Genomic DNA, 25104 nt, shown 5'->3' with positions numbered 1-25104 from the left:
GATCTTTATCAGGTACTACTGTTATAACTGCAGTCGAATGCTCCTATGATAGTTATCGGCACGTTGAGGATAATCCCAGGGTGGCTGTTACAAGCACTGCACATGTCCCTGTTTTAGAGCTCTAATGTGTTATGATGACATTTACTGTTCAAAGAACTGCAGTATAATCACTACAGTATATACAGGACAACCACTATAGTATTATACTGTCGTATCTACAGGGCACTATTCTCACTGATGTATTATAATTCTAAACATTTTCTATAACAATACAGTATAGCTATCCTAACAACTGCAGTATTACTGTTATGATTACATTACAATATTACTATTATCCCTATACTATTATCACTAGTGTATTACACCACATGTATTACAGCCTAAATCATAACTACTGCAATGTAATTATTATAACCAATACAACACTAATCATAGCTACAGTATTTACATGATTGTTACACATGTGACGACATTGTTTCTGTTGTAAAGTACGGTAATTACAGTGCTGTGGTTTTCCCGAAGTTTTATCTTGCTGAGTGTTGGGTTTCGTGAACCTAACGTGAATTATGAACGAATCCTGCACAGAATGTTACATCACTTCTAAAACCTTTGTTAGTCAGAGACTACTTGTCCGTGGCCACAAGGAAATCGGGAAATCCAAGGTCTGTTTGACCTCCACTGTGCAGCACTGCAAGATGGAAATATGGAAGAGACAACAATGCGTGAGACTTGCTGCCATTGCTGGCATGAGGACAACGTTTCAAACCTGATACCTCTCAATGTAGGACACCGTAAGAAGTAGGGTAAGAAACACACCTTCAAGGTCAGGTGTTGGCTGCTAGAACTTGAGGTATCCGAAAGAGCTGCCTCCAAATATGAGGGCACAAAAGAGGGCATGTTGCCCCCCCCCCCCCATGGAATGTACGATCCCTTGTCAATCCACCGTGTAAATGTATAGGGGGTTTGTTGACGAAATCCCACCGTGCACCATTCTCAGTGTGGTTGTTTTGAAAGTGGTAGGTCCAAGGACCGGTTGAAATTTAACCCCCCCCACCCCACTTATCTTAGTCATGGCCAGGAATAAAATTCATGTCGATGAGTTCAGAGTACAGTGTACTGCCTTAGAATCGCCACCACCACCACGACAATTTGTATTTACATTACCACCCACTCCATCCTGTAAAAGAGTTGGTACTACATTGGTGATTTTCATTGGCGGATGTAAGTACTGGACAACATCAAAAATCCGATTGTGTGGGGGCTGATATGTGACACGAACAGATATTGGAACACAGAAAATTCCAGTTACATCACGTTATATAGGCATTGATCTCAGTCCACCATAATCCAATCTCAGCATTGTGCAAAGTTGAGGTCAAACAGCCCTTAGGTTTTTTTTCTAATGGGTAAATAGTCTAATAAAGGTTTGAGGAGTGATGTAGCAATAGCCCTATACAGTATTTGGTATTTTAAAAGTTACGTTCGTGCAACTCATGATTTTACCTCGGGGAAGCAAAGTGCTGTACTCTACTATTGGAAAGGTGATTTTTTAAAAGTAATAATCTGTTTACTGATTATATAAAGTTTTTAAAGTAACGTAACACAATCCCATGTTTTGTGTGTCAAAAGGAAATGTACTTACATTTCCTTTTCTTTGAACGACCATGTATTATGTTGATTTAGCCTCTGAAATTATAGCAATGTGCTTGTGTGGCTTTGTGGCACGTGTTGTCTCCACTGGACTCCCAGTAACCGCAGTGAATTGCTGACATGGTCTTTTCCCATTCATTTTTGGGGGGGGGGGGGGGGAGGATACGTCTTGACTTTTTAAAAATGAAAGTAAGCATTAAGCCTTATCAAGCCCTGCATCCTGCACAACGGTAAGATGATTGCACACGGGAAAATTAGTAACATGGCTTTACTGGTGCCTGCCTACATTTAGTAATAGGGTTACCGCCGTACAGTTTAACACGTTCCAGGAAATCCACCGTGATGAATTCCATCGTGTGAGAAGTTTCCTTAATTAACTAGGCACTCCTGGCTGAAGGTTGGCTTTTGAAGACATTATTAGTGAGCTGTCGATTCAAAGATGTCGTTTGAATGAACCGTCACTTGCTTTACTGAAGGGCGTTCATCAGAATACAATCTCATTCGGTTCCTACCTGGCTAAATAAAGGACTTGTTCAATGTGGTAAAATAGAGGACATCATTAAAATAAAGAAGTTGAAATTGGTTGCCACCTTATTAATCCTTGTCAGCGATTTTAATGAGGAACAAATGTGTTTCCTGTTTTGGAAAGAGTGATAACAATGGGACAAACAAGCACAGCTCCGAGGGCTAATTCACCACGTCGCCTTAGAGCAAGCCATTTGCCCGTCTGCACAGCTCCAAAACATTGTCACTTGTGGAGTTTGTGCCGAGGAGATAGATCCTGGAGGGATTTCAGATTATTGATGTGATTCCTCAGAGAAAACGTGGCTTTGCTCACTTGAGTGCAATCTGCAATGGAGTAAGAATGTTCATAAGCCTCTTTGTCATGGGCTTGTATTCTACATGATACCTACCCCATCGTCTTATGTTGTGGTTGTTGTTAACGTACTGGATGTGTTTTTTCTCGAGTCCTTTTTAGCATGTCAACAAAACGTTTCAGAATCCCTCAAGACTGCCATGTACTTGTTGCGTGTGTATTATACTGTGCATGTGTGTCTCTTAGTTTGCAATTTACCCTCTAGGCGTTATGTTGTTTTTTGTTGCCGATTGAATAATGGGTGTGGGGCCTCGGTTGTTTTACCTTCAGCTACTTTGAGCACTGTACAACGCCAAGTTTTACTGTGAGCTCCAAGCACATTATGCCATAGTTGTTGAATGGCTGCGGTGCACTAGCTCATTCGAATAGCTTTGGTCCAACTGGATGATCAAATTCACCTATTGTCTCCCAACTTGATGTCATGTCTCTCACATAGCATACGTTCAGATGTGTAGCCTTTTCTAGTGTGCATGTTACACAGGCCTGTAACATGCACACTAGTATGCCAGATTACCTAGGCGGGTATTAAGCAAGTGATTATTCTTTTCAGGAGTTGTTCACAAACAACTCCAGAAGTTGTGGGTTTGTAATTCCAGTCAACAACACTGTGAGGAAGTGTGATACGGCTTCACAATTAAGCGTTCTTGTGATATCAAACTGAACTATTTAAAGGTTTACAGTTGCAATTGGTACGAGCGTTAAAGAAAATACAGGAAGATTGAGTGCAGTGATTTTACACGTTGCTCTTGGTAAACTTGTTCTGCTTGTGTGTGGCAAAGCATTGTTGCCTAGGTTGACCTTAAAATCACGAATGTAAACATTTTTAGCAGTAGCAGTCTTACAAAAATGTGTCCTATACTGCCAAACATTACAGTGCACTCTACTGTATAGAAGTACTGTACTGTGTTGTGTTATGGCTCATTACGTGCACCGCTGTTTTCCCGTTCAACCTCTTCTGACACTGTTCAACCCGGGCACCACTCTCAAATCAACAGACCCGTTCGAACAACACAAGTTCCGGAAAATCGAGCCCCCACCTTGTGTGTGTTGTGAGCAGCCGGAAGGGCAGTCGGTATAGGTTCTCCCCGAGTGCAGAGAAGAAGTGTGTGTGTGTGAATTGGTTTCCAGGTGGGCTTTACAGTATTTCCGCAAGTCTCGGGGTCAACGCGTGGGTTTGTCGGTTTAAAATGTCTTTTCTCACGGGGAAGTACCTTTTCTCAATTGTGCCTGGCTGGAAATGTTGAGAATTTGCCGTCTGAATCAAATTGGTATGTTTTTAAAATATCCAACCCATGAGCTATCGCGTTTAACAATTGTTCGCAAGAGTTAAGCTCTTGACTTTTGCTGGGGTTGTGGCCAGATTTTGCCGCTTGCTAAAATGTAATGCTCTGCCCTCCCCCCAGAACAGCAGATAGGAGGCTCTTTGTGTGCCGAATAGTTTGCAGCTAAATGGGGTTGCACTGTGTGTATAAATGAGCTTAATAATATACTGATTGGGTGAGTGGGGGGGGAATAAAAGCATCCATGTGGTTTTGTTGGGTGCAGCACATTTCTGTAATGTTTGCTATACAAATTAATAAAAGCATCTCTCACTAATAGTTTTTTTCTGATAATGTCAGCATTGTTAGACAAGCATAAAATCGGTTCACACATGCAAATGTTTTTTGGTGTACCACAGACGGCAAATTATTTTATTTTGCACACAAACTCTTCTGAAACGCTGTGCTCTCCTTTACGCTACGGTAGAGCCTTACTGTCCGATTTGGGTTTGGCTTAACTGAGCTATTTCTTTCACCTACCTTATTACGGTGATGTCTCTTTGCCTTCACATGTTGTTCTTTTCTTTTGATAATAATGCTAAATTAAATGTCATATGGCCTTTTGTCTATCTGCTGTTGGATGTCGGCATCCCCAATAACGCCGTGCCGATTGGTTGGTGGGAGTTTGTGAAGGGAGTTTATTGGGTGTTTGCCACTGATGCTAACTGAGATAAGGAACTTAACTGAGGCTGCGGGTTCCGTTGTGCACCGAGCCTGACTCTCCGTCCCACTTGCATGCCTTCTATTATTCATGTAAAATGTGGCCTCTTCTACTGAGGCTATATTGCACCACCATCCACACACACAGCACAAGTGAATAACAACTGAGGCACAAATACTGCCGCTATGTTCACATTGGCGTTCGAGACTATTGGAATGTTGCGATCGAATGCAGAGCAACATTCTGTCTTTAGTGACGTGCTCGCATTTTTAGTTGCCGCACAAACGCTTTTGCGACTGCCCGCACGGGCTGATTGATAGCAGGTCAACATTGGGGCCATCCTGACCTCTGGTTGCCTTGAAGCTGCTCTGAATAAGACAATGGCACTGTACAGGGGGGGGGGGGAGCAGAGTGATTATAGTAGGCAGCACCAATAAAATATTTCCAAACACGCTAACTTGTTATCGCGAGAAACTACTGACTTTTGTGTAGTGATTACTGTTGTTGCGTGTTCCTTATTCTCGTAGTCAATTTCAGTTGTGTTTAAATGCCCTTTGCTTGAGATGTTCAGGGTTACGCAACGTATCAGGCTGACTAGATGTCAGCAAGTGATATGTTGATTTAATCGGCAGACGCATCGGCTCACTTTAAACAGGATACTTTTAAAAGGCTTTAAGAGAGTTATGATCAGCTTTGAGGATATTGTTTTATAAAGTAGTTACATGCGGTAACACCCTGCATTTAAAATATGCTCTTGTTGTAGAACTGTAGTTTTTAGTTCTGGCATAAAACAATACTAAAATGCAAGTCCGTTTCCAGTTTTAAAATTGTCATCGGCCATGATCAACCCACTGCTGGATGAAGGCCTTCCCAAGTGGTTGTCATCTCGACCAGCCCTGCGATGCAACAGTCCATCCACACGAGCTGATTTCCTAATTCTCTCTCTGTGGTCGATGTCTCTCAGACGTATTCTCTCCTTTGCCACTCTGTCGTTAGTCTCGAACACGAGTCACGACTTGTCCTGCCAAAGCCCTTATGTGTTATTCAAGATACATGTTCTGCCAATTCCCACTGTTTCTATGATGTAAAAATTGCATATGTTCTATAATTCATGTGCTCTTCTTTCTATTTCTAAGTGTAACTCTAAGCATGGTCCTGTCCATGCTTTAGTGTTTGTTCCATGTCCATGTTACTGAACCAAATATTATAATGGTTAATTTACACATATTCAAAACTATCTCTTTGAGGTCTATTAGTATGTTCCTTTTTATGAGAGTTTGTTTTTCAAAAGCACTCCAGTTTGCTCCTATCCGGTATATTTTGTTCATCATGTTGGTGTTTGTTTCACCTTTAATAATGGGCCTACGTACAAATTCCGACGTCTTTTCCAGTTTAGTCCCTCGCAAGAGATCTGAATTTGTTTTGCAGACTTCTTGTACCAAAATTCGGTTTTCCTGTACTCTTATTTATTTTAAGACCTTTTTTTCAAGATCCTTTATCAACTTATTCTATCATTTCCTGTAGGTCACTGCATTTGCCGCAAAAAATATCCCACAACAACGCTTATCCAAATAACATGAACAGTTGAATGTTGTAAAATGTATACAATTATTTGCACTTGCGTAATGCCGATTCCGCCGGCAAAATCGGTGATAACGCTGCTGTTTGGTATTTAAATAGGAGCACGGTTGTCCACGTACGGTGCGAAAGAAGTTGAATGTACACGTACATAGATGAAACAGGATTCCACAATTTGATGGGAACACGTAGCTGCTAATGTAGTTCAGAGCCAGCTGTGTCCCAGCAAAGTGTGCAGACCGATAAGTGCGACTGTCATTGTGGGATAGTTATCACTTATCGTTGCACCATGTGCAGCTATAACGAGAGTCAGATCGGTTTGCAGCTGCCCTAATTTTGCAGGGATCAAGTATAGTTCAGAATAGTATTAGGAAGTTGAGCTGGCCTGGTAAGCACAAGATTACGACTGTGTTAGAAAGTAATATTCCAAGGAATATTATTAACAATAGGAGTAATAAGCCAAAAACGTGTGGCGTTATTTTAAACTGACGAGGCAGGTTTCTGATGAAGTCATCGTCATTTGAGAAAATAAAGTTTATACGCTCCACAGTCTTACAAGTTGGTTAATTGTTAATTGCATTACACTATGAAAGCGCTGCTTTGACATGCATGTTTTGTCTGGAATGGATTACTTATAATCTGGAAAAGTGCATTATGATGAATAACTTGTTTTTTCTCTTCATAAACGATAACTGCTGCAGCAAGTGCAGTGAATCTACGCTAAATTAGACCGAAGAAAAACTAATTGGGCCGACTTTCTTTGAACTTCTGAAAAGTTATCATCATCATTATCAACCACATGCAATCTACTACCGAGAACATTCCACCTAATACTCGCATTGTAATCTCCAGCTATATTCTACTGCAGTCTCTTCTATATCTAAAGTACACATGATCGGACATTAACGACGTCCATAACGTGAACCACTCGTCTGCACTCCTTCGATGGGATAATGATTATCGCAGAACGACACGAACTTTCTGCTGAAGCCTTCTCGCGTTGCTTGCAGACATCGATGGTGGATTTCAGCTCCTGAAGATATTGCCATACGCAACAACAGAATACAATGCTCTGAAATGATCACTCCACCTCCAATGTGGTTGTCTTTTAATTTGTTATTCCCATTAGGCGGCAAGTCCACGACTAGTTTTGTCAAAACGTTAAATTATCGTCGCTCTCAGCACGTGTGTCTTGTCGATGCACATGTGTTAGTCTTAGTAGGGAGTTTATCTGATGCATGTTCACCGTCTATCTTTCTTATGTTTTTAAATAATTACAAGTAACGTGATCTCATATCCTTAGCCATATGTGCATGGTACATAGTGTTGTGTAATTGTTTCAATTGTTTGAGATCATTAACCTTTTGGTAATGGAAAGTTAAATATGATCTATATATTTAATTCTGACATTCTTTTTTAGGAAGTTGTGGTTGGTCTATAACTGCAGAGGAAAGGAATGTCTAGTTGGGTATTTATTGACTCGAGTTTGACTACGTTTGCCCTCGAATATACCGATATAAATAATACTGTACCAGTATTTTTCTACACATTAAATGTTCACACTTAATGGCAAATAATAATAATTTGATGTCTATAGAGTCTTAGTATTATATGCATCTCTTGACAATGTACAGGAACATCCATTTATATCAAATATACTGTGGACCAGACTTACTGAAGTTGCCTAGCTCACGTGACAGTAAAATATGAAATAAAATTGAGTTAAAATGAGATAAAATATAGAAAACCAAATACTTTTATCCGATTGGACGTATAAATAACCATCCTAGAGTGGGACATTTTATCCGTGTTTGTGTGTCTTGGGTTTTCTGTCGGTTTCTATTTAAATGTAGGTTTAGATGACAATTACAATCGAGGTGGTCCTATGGAAATGTTTACACTGCAGGGGGATTTCTCATCTTAAGCAACGCGTTTGCTTCTGGTGGCTGAAAAAAAATCAATAAGGCTCACCCGCATAAGACCATCATACATGGAGATCGTAAGCCTACGTGTTAAACAAATCGTAACATGTTCGGCATATCTTCATCGGGCAGATTTTTTTGTCGTTAAGCCCTATCACTGTTTTCCAAGTCCCTTCTAAAAAAGAGCTAATGGCTCACTGGGCCTCACCTAGTAAAATATTGTTTTAGTTTTGTATATATTTTAAAAGTGATTTGTTTACATATTATTGGTTCTTTCGGTAAAGTCACGCAGAAGGGAAATAATAAAATAATATTAATATAAAACAATAAAAATTCTCACGACGTTTCAACTGCAACACAAGCAATCATCCTCAGGTGTGAAATCCACAACAAGATTATTTGAAATTTGAAACGTGAGAATTTTTATTGTTTTATATTTATATTATTTTATTATTTCCTTTCTACGTGACGTTACCGAAAGAACCAAGAATATGAATCCCTGCAGTCACGAAAGCTTTAAATCGTGATTTGTTTACCTTGCCTATAATTTGCAGTCCCAACGTGTGTTTGTATTGTTTGTTGTTTTAACGTTATGACATGCCCCTTAGTGGACATCTGTGAAAAATAGCTTCATAGCTCATCGGATATTCCTCCGGTATGAGTAAAGATTCTGGTTGTGATACTTCGCTTGCTGTCAAATGTAAACTACACTACTTGCCTGCGTTGGCACAAAATCCATTGCAAGTGGCCAATGTACGTGTGGACAGTCATTACCCACCCCTCTCCCCCCCACACTTGTCTCACCAACTCCCACTCGTGGATCTTCATTAGACAAAGTGGCTGCAACAGCGCACCCCCAATGCCCTCTTGAGAGTCAGAGTGGATGACAGTGATACTGTACCGCCCGAGTGGTCACCAGTGCCTCCACTCGTCTCCGAGACGTTTTTTTGCAAAGTTTGTGAATGCTTATAATGGAATCCCCTGGAAATGCGCCACATATGATCGTGACTCTGAAGCCTAAGCGTTGTTGAGCGTGGATGGCGCTTGAATGGGTGACCACCGTGCGCAAAGAGTTTGTCAGAAGCTTGCAGGGCCTACGCGATGGCCATTGCGGCACTGTAGTTTTGTGCTCCCACTTCTGTGCCCTATGCCATCACGAATGCGCGCTGCCGGACAAGCTTGGTGAAGTGGCGTCAAATAACCCCCGTGACCTGCATGGTATGGGAAGGCGCTCATTCAGCAATGGGTTGACAAAGGGCTGTACATGGGTATTGAATGTGCAAACATGCCGGTCGGTTGTGCTAAGTTCATCGGAAGAGGACACAATGAGCTTGCACGCATGTGTTTCGGGCTGATTGTTGAAATTGCAGTGGAGGTTCTTACACAACACGTGTACCGGCATTTTTTGCTTTTTAAGCAAAGGGGACTAAACTACATTCAACACGGCAGGATAGATGTCGTGTCCTGAGGTCTCCCTGGTTCGGATTGCGTCATCTGTCATTTAGCGTGCTTTGTATGAGCCCAACACTTTTTGCGCACTGCCGTTCATGGTGCGACACAATGAAACTTACCACGTTATTCGAGAGAGATCAAGAGAGATCTTGAATAACGTGTCACTTGTCAACTGAAAAGGTGAACGTTGAGCAACCTTATTTTAATGACAATAATCATGCTTTACGGATGATGTTGGTAATATAGTTACCTCCAAATCCACCCACCAATCTTTTACTTAATACAGAAATTTTGCTGTGACGGTTTCACCTGAAGACGGAAGCTTGTGTTGCCTCCGAAATATCGTGATTTATTTTATTTGTTTTCTTTTAACCTACGTGACTTTACCGAAAAAACCAAAGAGTATTTTACCGAAAAGCCTATATCGGAATTTACAAAGTATTTTTGTCCGCTGCACGTGATATGGTTACATCATGGTGCAGATTTTAACGGCAATGAAAGCAAAATATTTTGGCCTGGTTTGGTCATTGCAGACAAACCTTATGGGTTTACACATTAGAACCAAAGTATAATTTAGCACAGTTCTGACATAATATCCTCAAGGCCCAAGCAATACTTTATGTAGGCTGTTGGTGAAGACTTTACATCACTTTATTACTTAAGTTTATTTCAGTGCTATTTATACTTTCATAGGCTTGATAATATAACAATGTAATGTGCACGTGGCATGTTACATGCACCGTGTGTAGGTGCTAGAGAGATTGTTAGATGGCAGGAGCGCGAGAGATTGCGACAGCTTTGGAATGCCTTCATCCAGCAGTAGATGGGTCATGGCTGCTGGTGTTGATATCAATGATTACTTTTGCTAATATCTACAAGAAAGGTCATGTTTGACTAATTTTACTCGACATTGTTGGATACTATCTGACCTTTAACTTTAGCACTAATAATAATTCACATTTATCAACACAGTATAAACTACCTTTAGTCGATAAATTGTTTATTTAGTAGTCTGTGTAAATATGTAATTATGTCAGACTTAGCTTAAATTTTACTTTTAAAAAAATCACATTTAAAGGCTGCTGTTATTTTTGGAATGCCTGCAGAAACTGAGAGAGGGAAAAAGAGGATAAACTGTACCTGAAAGGACAGCTGCCAAGGTTATTCTGCTAAAATGCAAAATAACTCAAATAGTCCAACCAACGCTTTTATTTTTACGTCTTGACAAACTGTAACCGATGAATGTCAATGCGACCACTGGTTACCTTTTGAGGCTTTTGAGGTCAGTGGAAGCCTTCTCTGGTTGTAGCCAATGTTTTCATGGAAAAATTTGAGACGGACGCCATCCAGGCACCCGTCCCTATGGAAGAGGTATTTGGATGGCACATTTGTCATCTGACCGCATGGCCGACCAGCTCTGAACAAATCCCTCAATCACATAAATTCCATACACCCAGCCATCAAATTCTCACCATCGAGGTAGAAAATATGGCAAGCTACCTTTCTTGGATGTCCTAATCCAAAAGAGACCAGATGGCTAAATGAGCGATTCTGTCTCCAGGAAAGCAACCCATACTGATGCCTAGCTAAAACCTGATTCCCACCACCATCCATCCCAGAAGAATTCCCTCATCAACATTCTACACCATAGAGCTCAATGTATCTCCGACCATGAACACCTAACCGGTGAACTCAAACACGTACACCAAGCTCTCAAGGCGAATGGATATTCTTGTTACACAATCCGCAAAGCCATCACCCGAACCGTGAGGAAGGAGCCATCTGAGGATCTGCCATACATAGCAGGGGTAACCAAAAAGACTTCCAAAATCATGAACAAACACAAGATCCAGGTCCGATTTAACACGGTACATAAAATGTGTTATCTGATCCCATCTGTGAAGGACAAGATCCCTGACCTGCAATATCCTGGCGTCTACAAATTAAGCTGTGTCTGCGGCAGTAGTTACATTGGGGAAACTAAGCGACATGTCACTGACCGTGTTCGTGAACATAAGGCAGATCTGAAACATGGTAGGACCAATACCTCGGCCGTGGCTGATCATTGTTTTAATGCGGTAGGCTCACGCGAAATTAATTTCTCTAAGACGATAGTACTTTGCAAACCCACTGGCTATCAACAAAGATTCCTTCATGAAGCCATCCATATATACGGACACAATTTCAACCGAGAGGATGGGTACAAACTTAGCAATCATTGGAAGGACGTGATCAACCAGTTTAAGTCATAACTGGCTGTGATGTTCCCATCCTGCCACCTTCCGATGTTAGTTGTTATTTTCGGCTCTTCTATGAACAGGTTACATTTCTCACCAACACAGCCACCTCCGCGTGCCGACCTCGACGTGACGGCGGCTCTGCGATCTTACATTGACATGCTAATTTTATCTGGCAGCCTTTTAATTGGTGGAAACCCACCAACAGCGCCGTCGTTGACCATCCCTTACATTAACATTATCTGCTCTGCCTATGCTGCCGACACTTGGGCTACGCCGATTTTAAACCTTTATAAACAGTTTGCCTTTAGAGGCTATAACCCCCTTTTTCTGATGACGACTGCTTGTGTTGCGATTGAAACGTTGTGGTTTTAATTTTTATTTAAAAAAATTATATTTACGTGATTTTACCGAAAGAACTAAAGAATATGAATTCCTGCAGTCACGAAAGTTTTAAGTCAAAATCTTCCCCATCAAGTTGAGCTCGGTCCAAAAAAAAATAAGCAACAGTCGTGGGACATTGAGAATTGTAAGAATGTGGGCTGGGTTTCGTTCTCTGGAATATTGACAACAGATGTCAGCATTGGCTACTGAAGCCAGTAAGCATTTTACAAATAAGCTCGGGTGATGGGGGGGGTGATGTTTGAAGTAATTTAGTGCTGTTATGTATATAGTGTCTTTTTGCTAATGGTCAAATTTCATTGCGTTGTTTCACGTGATTTGAAGATAAAAATAACACGTGCATATGGTGGAAGTTTAATCTGTCACGAATGTGTCTGACACTGGGAAAGAATTGACTGATACATATAGTATAATATATTCGCTATGCAAATGTGGGTTTTGATAATTTCGTTTGTATGTCCCCTTCCTGTGCTGTGCGGCCTTCATAGGTGCCTGCTCGCAGTACTTGCCCCAACAGTCTGTTAAGGTTATACAGGGGATCTTTGTCTTTGTTTGTATATATATGTATGTATGCAGAAGTTTTTTTGCACCATACGTAGCCAACTGCTCATCGGAGGTACGGAATGGCCATGTTGGTTGATTGAACGTTCTTGGTTTTCAAGCACAGTGGCTTTGTCTGTTATTCTTCCTCTGCTTTATCTCAATTGGGTTGTCATATTTGTTGAACAATACTTGTTTAAAATGAGGCCTTGATTTGATTATTTAACCAAAATAAAATAAATGTAGCACTGGGCAAAGGGAATGCAACATGTCAATGTACTGAGGGTGTATGTCTCAATACGATACTCAAAATACTTGTATTTCAGTGTACCTTAGTAACAATAAACCTATGTTTTGGTGATATTGCGTTGACGTGGTGCACAAGCAGAAATTATAAATACATGAAGCAATACATTCGTTATTAACACTGCCTTAGGTGACGTTTCAGGCAATGTCCCTTTTTCCTAATCTCATAAATAGAGGCCAGAGAGAGGATTACAATTTGAGACCACCTTTTACACAATGGGGCCTGATGAGAAATAAATGTGAAACATGTTTTCTGTTGATCAGTTTTCAAATTGGTGCCATATATGAATACAACTGTTCACTGCCATTATCCTTGAACTTTAGGCGACTGATTTAATATGATTAAATTGTTTATGCTACAGAGGTAAACAGTGGATTGACTTTTGTGCTGATGAAAGCAAGTTATCTGCTTTATGGCTTTTCTAAGTTGACTTTACTTTGATAATGCGTTTCCCACCCTTGGGGCAACATATCCAAAGTTCAATATATTCTTCTGTGAGCATCAGTTGACTCTGGTCCACTCTGGACAACTTACACATTAACCAATAATTTACATTCACCTGTCAAACACAGGTCTACTCATGAAACTCAACTAAGATACTTTACTCACGACGAGACACGGAACTGATCGCCCCTTCACGATTAAATGAACTTTCGATCTTAGGGGTCGCCAGTCGATTGAAATATCGGTTATTTTTGTAGCATTGTGATATATTACAAAAACTGCTATTCGCTGCCTCTGCAACATTTACAAATCACACGTGTGCTGCGAGCAGAATAATTGATTTTAAATTAAGTGGTGCGTCATCACTCCCCTTACTCATGTTTAAACGAGACGCTGTCAAACTGGTTAGAGACAGTGTCGAAAGGCCGCTGCTGAAAAGCAGAGCCAAAAATGTTGTCTTGCACTTGGAAGCATGTAAGGCGTCAGTAGTTGCATCACCGTTGGAGGTCACTTGTTTTTCCTACAAACGGTTTGCACCTCTGTCCACTTGCAGGGCACACATGCAGGTTGGGGCAGTTAATTGTCACACTTGACCACAGTATCCACACACGACTTGTTGATGTCCGACTGAATGATGCAATGTGGTGTATCGCCGGAACTCTCAAGTCGACCCCAACCAACACGGCCCCAGCTTCCATTGTTTCCGCACATCGCTAAGCCATCAATTCGCCGCGATGCCAGGAATCTCAAAAAACCTCCCTCGCTGCTTTTTGTGGGCATGCCAAGCCCCTTTTTGAACCGAAGTGCTTAACCGTCAACAATGCAACTTCCACCCGGATGATGCTTGGACAGCCCACCGGAGTTCACGAGAATTCACACACACACACTTCATGAAAGACCCGATGCAGAAGATCCCTTGCTTCGATTTTCCGCAAAGGTTATGGGCCGTGACCCTAAAAGCACATATGCACAAACCATGGCAGATGCGGATTCTTGATGCACAATTGAAAAAATAAATTCCTAGTGAGACTGGTCACCCAGAACAGACCATGTAATATACAACAACTCATTGCCTGATTTACATATACCATGTATGCAGCACAGCGATAAACTTGCCTGCTCCTGATGCAATTATCTGGCTCAACCACATCACTGTAAAATTATAGTTGTGTATGTACATCAACATCAGCCATACGAAGAAGACCACTGTAGACTTGGATTATAAGTCCAAGCAATGGCTGTGAGCACGATAGCTCAGAAATGTCGAGAAGTAATACTAACCAATTGTTTCGATTTAAAGCTTTCGTGACTACTGCAGGGATTCATCTGCATCAAGTCATGTATAAGGGAAATAAAATAATAATAAAAAAATAGTGAGAATTGTATTTTATTATGTTTTATTTTTATTATTTTATTATTTCCCTTCTACATGACTTTACCGAAAGAACCAAGAAGATAACCAATTGTTATTTTACCAAGTAAGGCCCACTCAGCTATATATCTTTTTCAGAAGCAACCTGGCATCAAATGATAGCTCAACGAAGTGGCTTATCACGTACATAGCAGACAATTACTGTATAAACACATGTTTCTAAATGTGGAGGGAAAACCGGAGGACCTGCCACGGGGAGATACACATGCAAGTTCCAAATGTATAGGCGTCATGGTGGGGAACTAACCCAGGACCTCCCGTGTACCAAGTGCAGTAGTTAACATCTCGCCACCGCGGTGAAATGTCGCAAGTCGGTGGCTTGGAGAAAGTGTTGTGTGTGGTGGGTGACTCAACGCTGACTCGTGGCCAGCCCTTTTGCAGCGTGGTCGGCTGTGGAGAATTTTCCTGGTGTGGGGTATCCCTTCATTTGATGCCAATGCAGCCCCATACAGGTAGCATACAGTGCTCTTGATTGTTTGGCATGCTTGCCTGTTGCTCTGCTTAGATTTGCATTTGTCCTTATTTGTGTGTCTCATCCATCCATCTCTCTTTCTACCTCATGGCAGATTCACTGTGTCTGCACTCCTGCCAGGAAGAATATCCTTCATTGTTTCTGCTAATTTTAATATCTGCATGGCCAATTTAACTTTCATGTACGTTCCGTGGTAATTAATTATTCTTCTATGAAAAGTGAGAATAGTTTGAGCCGTGGTTTCATGGGGGGTTATTACGTTTTTAAGGATCACCGATGAGCCTGCATGGGCTGTACATTAGAACCCAATAGAAAAATTTGGGGGCATTCCACCGTTATACAGCACGTGACTGACGCCCCTTTCATTAAAATGTGGGGGTTGCATTTAATTCAAAAGTTGAGTGTATATATGTTACGACTGTTTTATATTTTGAGGCGCACACACTTGGCCATGTCAAGTCGTGCATATACCAGTACTTTTCTAAAATGGAAGTTTACAGAATATGTGAGATTAACCGTGCAGTTATAAGCCGTTTTATAGTGCTCTTCTCTCTGTGATACCAGTTAAAACGCATTTGTTTATTTTTATTGTTAGTATAGTTGAGTGAACTGCATTATGAGAACATTGTGTTTCTTTCATTGCAATGTTTATAACTATCTTAGAATTATGAACCTCAGCATTCCCCTTTCTGTGGAACAATCATAATATCTTGGCATTGCAATGAGGTGCAGTGCTTGCAGGCTGTTACAATATACAGCAAATTGCTCTTGGCCATTAACTGACTCTTTCCAAAATGGGTGAAGATATACTTAGTCATGTATGAAAACTGTGCGACTGAGACTCTATAAGTTCATTAGCAGAAGCAATATAAAAAATGGTTAAAAACCACCCACGGCTCCCAGGTTGTTGGTCACTAAAGTGCACATAAATGTCTTTGTGCACACACTTGTGAATGTCGACAAGAGCGTTTTATGTGCAGGGGCTATCTTTGTGTCGATATTTTTTGTAAGTTCGACAGCTTGTAACGATTTCAAACTTGGCCTATCCTCTGCGGCATCAACATTTACCACTGTCACCTGTGGCTGTGTGGGGAGGGACAGTGGTTTGCGCGCCAGTCATGAAGATTAGGGGGATGGCAATGCATTGGTTAGTCGATTGAATAACGATCACGAAAGCTCACGATACACAACCTTGTTTTGTGATATTTTTATCTGTACATTTTGCACGCATTTTGTCCACGTGACCACCCTGCTTTCAGCCACTCGATGCTGCAAAAATAATTTTTATGTTAAAAAACAATCTAGCAGTTGGATGTCTTGAATCGCAACAAGTAACGACACCGCGAGGGGGGCTAATATGTACATCCTTACTAGCGAGATGCGACAGCCTGTTTGGCAATCCGCTGCTGGATAAGGACTTTGCCATGCCACGTGGGTCCTGGGGGTTATTTGAATTTGACTATACTTCACCACGTTGGCCATTACTTAGTCATGGTGAAAGCAGGGAGCATAGACATCGCACCAGAGGACAAAACAACAATGCATTTTCTTCGCTGCCCTCTGCTGCCCGCGTCCTATCTCCGCAGCAACCTACAGCACCTGTTTCACGTGCGGTGGTCACCCGTACAAGCACTCGTCCAATTTCAATCTTGCTTCGCTCCTGAGATCTGGTTATTTGTGATTCGTTGCCAATTTTAGTTCATGGTAATTGCTCTCTTCCTCTGTGGAGACCTGGAACTTTTTGGCCTACTCGCACACATCCCGTGGCATTCCTTGTAAGAGGTCGGCCATCGTGTGCTGCGTTTCACGATCAGATTTGCTGACAGGGCCTCGTTGCATTGACAGACGAACCTCTCATGAGTGGGATCATGTCCCCTCGGTCACACACTGCGCATGTATTTTAACAATGGAAAACAAACTAATCAAGCTTCAGACATAACCGTATTATAATTGAGTGCTTAATGTTCTCTCCGTGTACATTAAGCCATTAATACAGCATTAAGTTAGATTTTAAGATACATTGTAGATATACATTGGGTATCTTACCTTGGGTCACAAGTCTAACTATTGTACTTTATCTGCAGGTGCAAGATTAGAAAAAAAACATTGAGGTTTAGTGTGCGTCTGTTGGAGACCATAAAATTGCAAGGCTTTATCTTACTGATGTTTCATTGATTAATTAAACAATTAAGTGCCAAATGCAATGTTGTGACTACTGCCACTAGAGAAGACATTATTCAAGTGTCTTAGTTTATACAACTAAAGCCCATACAATAAACCTTCGCTGTTTTGTGACCAAGGTGTGAATTTTTACCTACCAAATAGGATGCGCTGCTACTCGATGGTTGCCCCCACAGTCTGGAATGCCATCCCTCATTCGCAGCATCCCCTCCATCTCCTTCAAGAGACATTTAAACACTCACCTCTACCACCTGACTTTCCAGTGACTCTGAGCTTGGCTCCACGCCTCTGAGTTGCGCCCGTTCTGTCCGCAAATTTGCATCTGTTACAAATTGCATTATTACTAGATGTGAGAATAATTATTGGAATGCCACTGTTTTGAACTTTAAAACTCTCCTGGCATTGTTGGGAGGTGGACAAGTGGCCCAAAGGACAGAGTTCTGAAACTGGCACCAGAGAGAGCCCGAGTTGAAATCCATGCATTGAACACAGGGCTATGCATGTAGTCATTAAATTATCAATTGGTTCATATATTCTGTGTAAAAATTCATAATTCACTATGCAAATGATCTGCAAATTTAAATTTGAGATCATTGTAGTAAATTGGAACATGAGACGGGCAATGCAAATCATAGGTATGAAGGATACATAAGAGAATACATTTTGTATCAAAGCATGGCAATACATTGAATCACGATTTGGGTGAATCGGAACATGCCTCATGGTGCTCACGTCACTAAACCATTTGTCCATGTGCACCAAACAACTCTGCACATGTGAATGTACACATGAATGCACACGTAACTGTACAGATGAATGGGGAAGGTCACACAGTTACTTAAATCTGAGCCATATGTAAGGAATGTAGATAAAGAATCGCACATCTTGGAAATGTGTGCACTGATCAAACATGTTTGCACTCTTATTTCTTGTGGTGCAATGGTGTAAACATTTAGCTTGTGAACATGCAGGTTACACAATGTGTCAATGTTGTGCTGCATACATGTCCTGGCTATGCATGTGTATGTATGTAAGAGTGTATTATGTTGAACAAATTTTAAGCCAATGTCAATTATTTTATTAACTTTCGCTTTCTTCAATCGGACACTGCACCAACACCACCCACTGCGCCTTGACTAGCCGGCTGTTATATTCTTCTTCTTACTTGCGAGAGGCGGTGTGCAATTTATTGAAAGAGTTTGCAGGATTAGTGTGTTTATATGAATAGCTTTGTGCAGTATGGCACTTTTGAGTCATGTATTACTTGTGAAGAAGCACAGCATTTTACCACAAGCAATTAATGATGGAACCATATAAGCATACGATGGGATATAATACGTCTTTAGCAATACAATGCCTGTTTCTATACAATTCCTACGTTACAATACCTTGTATGCAAATCGATACTGGGGCTCATTCCAGCAAGCTTTGCATTCATACGTGGGTCTTTTACCTTCATATATTCACGCTTATTTCTTGTGTGCTGGACATAGGCTTCTGGAACAGGTCTGTAGCACACAAGCACAATGCGACTGCCATCAAATTTCGATTTTTGTGTGATAGATCCTGTGAAAGCACTTGCCTTGTTGCTGTACTAACAGTAACTATATTAATGCGCTCCTGGCATTTTATACATATGCTTGTTCCTATGACCAAGTCATCCAGAATGTGCCCGATCTCAGCAGGTCTCAGAAGCTAAGCAGGCTTGGGCCTGTATAGTGCTTAGATGACTGCCCCATTATGTGCAAACACAGATGTCATCGGGGCTGTGGTGCTATGTGGTGGGCAGCAGAGGGCAGGAGAGGGAAATCTATTGTATTGTACGTTTATGCTCCACGCTTTCACCAACCTGTCCTGACCAGCGTGGTGAAGTATGGCCAATAACCTGCATGAAATGAGGAGGCCCTCATCCAGCGGTGGATAGCCATGTTAACTCACGACACTTGAACTCTGTTTCATCTCGGGCGGTTACCTAGATGAGAACTCATGTGACAAGTGGTACAAACCCAGTGCTGTGACGTCTGATCCATCTGGCCAGTTTGTCATTAAATCCTGCACGCCCAGGTTCTGTTGCTCTGAAGATACTTGCAGTTTTATCAGCAGTGGCCATTTTCATGGGTCCGCAACCGAAATAACAAAAGTATGTTTTTTGTTCGAATTCGGTAAAACACTCTATTTCAAGAGCCGCAATGCAATGTGAATAACGTCACGAAGCAATCCTTAAAGAGTCACATGCACCTCTGGAGTCACGGGTGGCCCGCCCCCTGTTCCATCGACTTCAGGCGATAAGTCTGTCCTCTGTCGATGTATTGCGACATTCAACTTTGGTATTGAGATAACTACATAAAAAACACGTGGAACCAGACGCAGGCATGGCCATGGCATCCTTAGCGTACTTATTAAGGCACACTGTGGAACTCGTTCCTGCCTGTTTTGGATGTTTGCGCATTTGGCACAGTGCCATTGCATATGATGTTACAGTGCAGCAGATGTTTTAATTTCATTTTCACGTGTTTTTTGGAACATTTAACTTAACAGAATGCCCCACATTGTACAGTCAATTTACTAGTATTTTGTACTCATATTTAATGTACAAATACCGTACTAGTTTATGAGACTTTTGAACTGTGATTGTTGAAGCTGCCTCAGCAATTCGTAACAATAGGCATGAATTCAAGAAAATGAATATGACTGTGGGGTGCTTGGGGCGAGGTGCGGCAAGTTGGCAAAGCGTTCCATTAAGTGAGCCTCCTTCATTTGAGTGCTTCCATTTTGTTCACGAGCAGAAGAACACCATGTTGGTAATGCCAGGGTCGGCTGGTGAAGGTCCACCTGGAGAGAATCTGGTATGCAGCTGATAGAGTAAACGCTCCGATTATGAGGTAGGGGCAGGGGTAGTGGTCCACTGGTGAACTCGCTGCATTGTGTGCCCATCTACCGGAGGTTGATTCTTGGCCCTGGTTAACTTGAGCGATGAGTGATAATTCAACTGGTCCTAGTCCCCCCTCCCCCCAATCCTCTCGACAAACTGCACTGCTCAGTGTGAGGAGTGAGGATGTATGGTCAAACGATCTCCATGATCGCCATGCGTGTATGTCATGTGAACACGCGCACGCCGGCTGGTACACACTCCTGTTGATGTATGTATGTGGATATTCTGTCGCACCGTATGAAGCCAACCGCGCTTATCGGAAGTGCAGGGAAAGCACAACAAACTAAACACAAAAAGCAGTTCCAAAGAAACGAGTTTTCAATTTAGATTTGAAAGTGCATAGCCCCAGTGGCTTCCTTTCAAAGCAGTCGGATTGCTGATGTGTGGTTGTATGTCACTACGCATGATCATAACTGAGTACAGATGAAGCAGGCCTTTTAGCTCCAAAGTTTGAGGTTGCCTTTAAACAATTTGATAGCCAAGAGAATTTCTGTTAATTTGCCAGGCCATGTCAGGTCCAAGTGGCCTTCTGGCATTCAGTCAAGTCTCCCAGGCTTGAGTAGGAATCTTTCATCTTATGCTCTTGCAGTTGTCTTGAATCTACAAACATTACACTGAATTTCCTCATTGTGCGGTACTACTGTACATGCCATTTGTTTGTGTGTGTGGGTGTACACGTGTGCACGACTGAAGTACATGCGGGCTACTACAATCTGACAGGCACTTAAGAGGAAATTGGTTCAGCCCATAGTGAGCAGTTTTCACTCAAAACTAATCCCACATTCACGGCTGGTCACTGATGTTGTACACAAACCAAGCCATTGATCCAACTCAAAGTTCCGTAACTGGCCAGTGGTTGGGTTTTCATTTCATTTGATGCGAGAATGGCTTCTCTTTCGTTGTTGTGCAAGATTAATGAACGTGACCTTGGTGATAACATTTTTGTTTCCTTGAAGGTATCCCAACATGGAGTAATTTGGGTTATTTTTACTTTTTTTAATCATGGTGTGGTGGAGCTTTTTTCATAGCTATTTATATTGTCGAGAAACGAGATTGTCAATGTCAAACCATAAATGAGACTCCTTTCTTTGTGTCCAAATCCTTCAGGGTCACGTAAAAATAAACATCTTTGTTTACGTGTAAAACTCTTGTGTGATGCTCTTTACTCTCACTTTGAAGTGGTATATACGATATGCTGACTTGGTTGGTTTGTACATCTGCACTTGAAGGTATTTAAATAATGATTGTGCTCCGGTTTGTTTCATTTTCAGGCAAGAAATGTACAGAGTGGAGCACTCTCAGCCATCAAGGTCATCAAGCTAGAATCTGGTAAGCGTACAAGTATACGGACAAGTCTACCAAGGCAGTCCAAATAATTGAACCGCCATGCACTTTTGTTGTACATTATCTGTATTGATCCAAACACGGGGGGAGGGGAGTGTACAACCTCTGCGACAGGTGAGTGGTGCATAGTGGGATAGGCGGACGTGCAGGACCGTAGTGTTATGTGGTAGGTGCGTCAGATCCCTTTTTCGGGGAAGGATGGAGGAAAATGGGAGGGAGTCGGTCTCATTTCAAGTTCAGTCAAGTAAACTCGGGCTCTCTGGAGTGGCATTCACGAGGGGGCCCTAGGAACCGCCATTTACTTTCTGTAATGTCAGATCTCCATTCTAAATGGCCCCATCTCTCAATAGGCTCTCACACTTTTAAAAATAAAGTTCAAGGATTAATTTTTTATACAGATTTTCGTGCAAGGTTCTTCCAAGAAGGAAATCTTTTTGTGGCTGCTTTGGCAGTCTCATGTCAGTGTTCAGATGACAGGCAGTGTGCTCACATTTATTGGTCAAATTAAAATGTTGGTATTGATGGACCATTCCGGACAGTGCGACACTACACAAGGACAAATATTTTTTGCCACTGCGTGCCGCTATACAGGGGACGACTTCACCGTGATCCAGCAGGAGATAATCATGATGCAGGAGTGCCAGCACACCAACATCGTCGCCTACTTTGGCAGCTACCTCAGGTATCTGTTCTTCTTGCTTGTCATGTGATCCTGACTCTTCAGAAGCTCGCACGTATCCCATTCCCCCAAGGCAATGACTCAGCTTGGCCTACAAGCTGCTTTTAGTGTTTAGTTTGTTGTCCTTCCCCCGCACTTCTGATGAGCATGGGTTGGCTACGTATGGTGTGAAAGAAGTTCAACAAACAACATGCTATGTATACTGCATGGTTTGTTGTAGAACTGATTTTTTTGGTGTGTGTCTAAGCTACAGAGATCTTCATGCTTTGTTTGGTTTTGTCTCTCCCAAATTTATTCCAATTCTATCGGTGTCCTCTCAAGAGATGAAGTGTCCATTTGGAATTTTGCAGAGCATTGCATCACCCCATATTTGAGAACTGCCTGCATAAAATGTCGCAGCACTACTTCTGTGATCATTTCTAGTGACCTCTTACCCACACACTCGGTGGCTCATTCCATACACCCTGCACAATTATTTTTTCTTGCATGGCATTCAAAGCAATATTTAGATTTCTCAGAGCTGAGAATTTGCCATATTGAGTGAGAAGCTAAATTCACTGTTTTTATTACAACCATTGGTGACTGGGCTGAGGACCAATCAGCTCACTGTTTTTCATCACGAGGTTTAATCACGGAAGGCTGGCCAGATTAACTGGGTTTTAATGCTTGTTTTTGTTTACAGTGCCCTTAATATAGTTTCACTAGTGTTTTTATTTTGAACAAGTTCCTTGTTGAGCTACTTCCCTTTTTATTTTGCCCAGGCCTCTAATACAAAAGCAACTTGGCTGATTGGGCTCCTACCTGATTAATTACAAATTATTGGTGAAGAAGATGGCGGTATGTTGTGCCTGTGTTATTTGCGAAACTTACAATCTGCAACTTGTAAACAAACATGTGAACTGTTAGCTTGTTACTATGTTAAGTAGCTTTCTCAAGAAAATAAAAATTCCTGCATTTGCTGCACATGAAGGTAGTTCACAGGGAAGGTCTAGCATGGTTACATGGTTGGTAGGTGTGTAATGATGCATTGCTTCATTGATTCAAATGTGTTGCAATGCTCACAGTTCATTTCTTGAATTGTGTGCTTACGAATAGATTTTTTGCAATTTATGGAAATTATTATACAAAGGCAGATGAGGTGAACAATGCTATGTCAACGATTTGTGGAAAAATAACACCATAAATAGATTGCAACCCTGAATCATGCAATACCTTGAATCTCTGAAGGGCAAAGTGTATATTCCTGATCTATGATAACATGACTAATGCCTGATATGAGTTCGTCTGAATTATTTCTTGCTCAGATGAGCATCTCCACTTGACAGCACTGATAGTGGTGGAAATTCCACTTTTCTTTGTGGAGGTGAAGTTATCCATGGGACAACCATTGTGGACTTCCCTGCAAAGTGACTCATTTTATGTAACTCCGAGCAATGGTGGGCTGAGTCAACCCCCAAACAGGATTTAAAGTTGCAAGCTTACGATTGCAAGCTGCTCATTCTTCCACTGAAACCACCCGACCAGCTTAATAGGAGTTAATATTTAATTGTAGAAATGTAACGTGTCATGGCATAGTAAATAGCTGCACACTGGGCATGTATGGACACTTGACTCCTTCAGCAATTCGTCACCAGCAAAGGATCATATTTCCATTTGATTTATGGCAAAGCCTCTCAGTTTCTGTACCCACGCTACCTCCCATCGGTCACACAGTGCTTCCACTAATGCATCGCCATCATCATGTCAATGTTCTGCACTGCGTGAACGTCAACAGCCACACGTGTGAACCTTGCACTTTGCAGTGAGCAATGCTGCCAAGGCCTCCCTCCGCCCCACTGACCTGTAGTGTAGCTTTGCTCTCTCCGCCCATATCTGATTATGCATACCAACCCAACCCGCGGAGGTTTCGTACATTGAATATACAGTATTGAAAACAAACTAGAAAAACAGGTACTGGATTTCCCACGTCAAGTGCCCGTGCCTCGTGTAACTGTCCTGAGACGATAGTTCAAGATGCGGAGTGAACGCTGACTTTGTGCCCCTGGGTGCTGTGCGTAGGTGGGATAAACTTTGGATCTGCATGGAGTACTGCGGAGGTGGCTCCCTGCAGGACATTTACCATGGTATGTATGTTGAGTCAGCTGTGGGTTTGAACTTTTACATATGCGTAGGCTTTGTTGAGGTGTTGGTCAACAATTGTTCCGTATTTTCATGTGCAGCCCTTTGCCAATCCTCCGCTGGTCAAGGGCCTTCCCGTGCCTTGCGGGTTCTGGGGTTTATTTGACCAAACTTCATCATGCTGAGTCGTGGGGGTTGGTGAAGGCGGGGAGCATAGATTTAGAAACATAGAAGTATACAGTACAACAATGCGTGTTTCTGCACTGCCCTCTGCTGTCCATAAAGTAGCCGTGCAAGCTCTATACCATCTTTTATGTATGGCGGTCACCCACCCAAGCACTATCCAGGCCTGAACCCTTGTTTGAGATATTAATATAATAATACGAGCAGCCCGCATGTCCTTTGAACATTCCCTCCCTCCCAGCGAAACATGTTTCTAATGTAGTATGATTAATATATACATATAAAACAAATTCATATCTCAATTCCATCTTTGGCTTCTAGCATTTTACCCTTGGTTTGCTGCTCAAAAACATACGCACAAAATTTTCTCATCA

The 25104-nt window shown here is 41.8% G+C and overlaps 1 protein-coding gene across 1 annotated transcript in view; it reads left to right on the top strand.

The window, feature by feature from the left end:
- Nucleotides 1-25104, top strand: part of LOC133342409 (mitogen-activated protein kinase kinase kinase kinase 3-like) — a 78182-nt gene that overhangs the window by 1322 nt on the left and 51756 nt on the right. Inside the window, exons 2-4 of the mRNA XM_061551574.1 lie at nt 21678-21735; nt 22342-22432; nt 24488-24552. Coding sequence (XP_061407558.1) covers nt 21678-21735; nt 22342-22432; nt 24488-24552 — 214 coding nt within the window. The remainder of the gene's footprint in view (nt 1-21677; nt 21736-22341; nt 22433-24487; nt 24553-25104) is intronic.

The sequence above is a fragment of the Lethenteron reissneri genome, chromosome 14 (assembly GCF_015708825.2).
Source record: "Lethenteron reissneri isolate LAM-NWPU_2019-01 chromosome 14, ASM1570882v1, whole genome shotgun sequence".
Classification (NCBI taxonomy): Eukaryota; Metazoa; Chordata; class Hyperoartia; order Petromyzontiformes; family Petromyzontidae; genus Lethenteron; species Lethenteron reissneri.
This window is presented reverse-complemented; position numbering and strand designations above follow the sequence as displayed.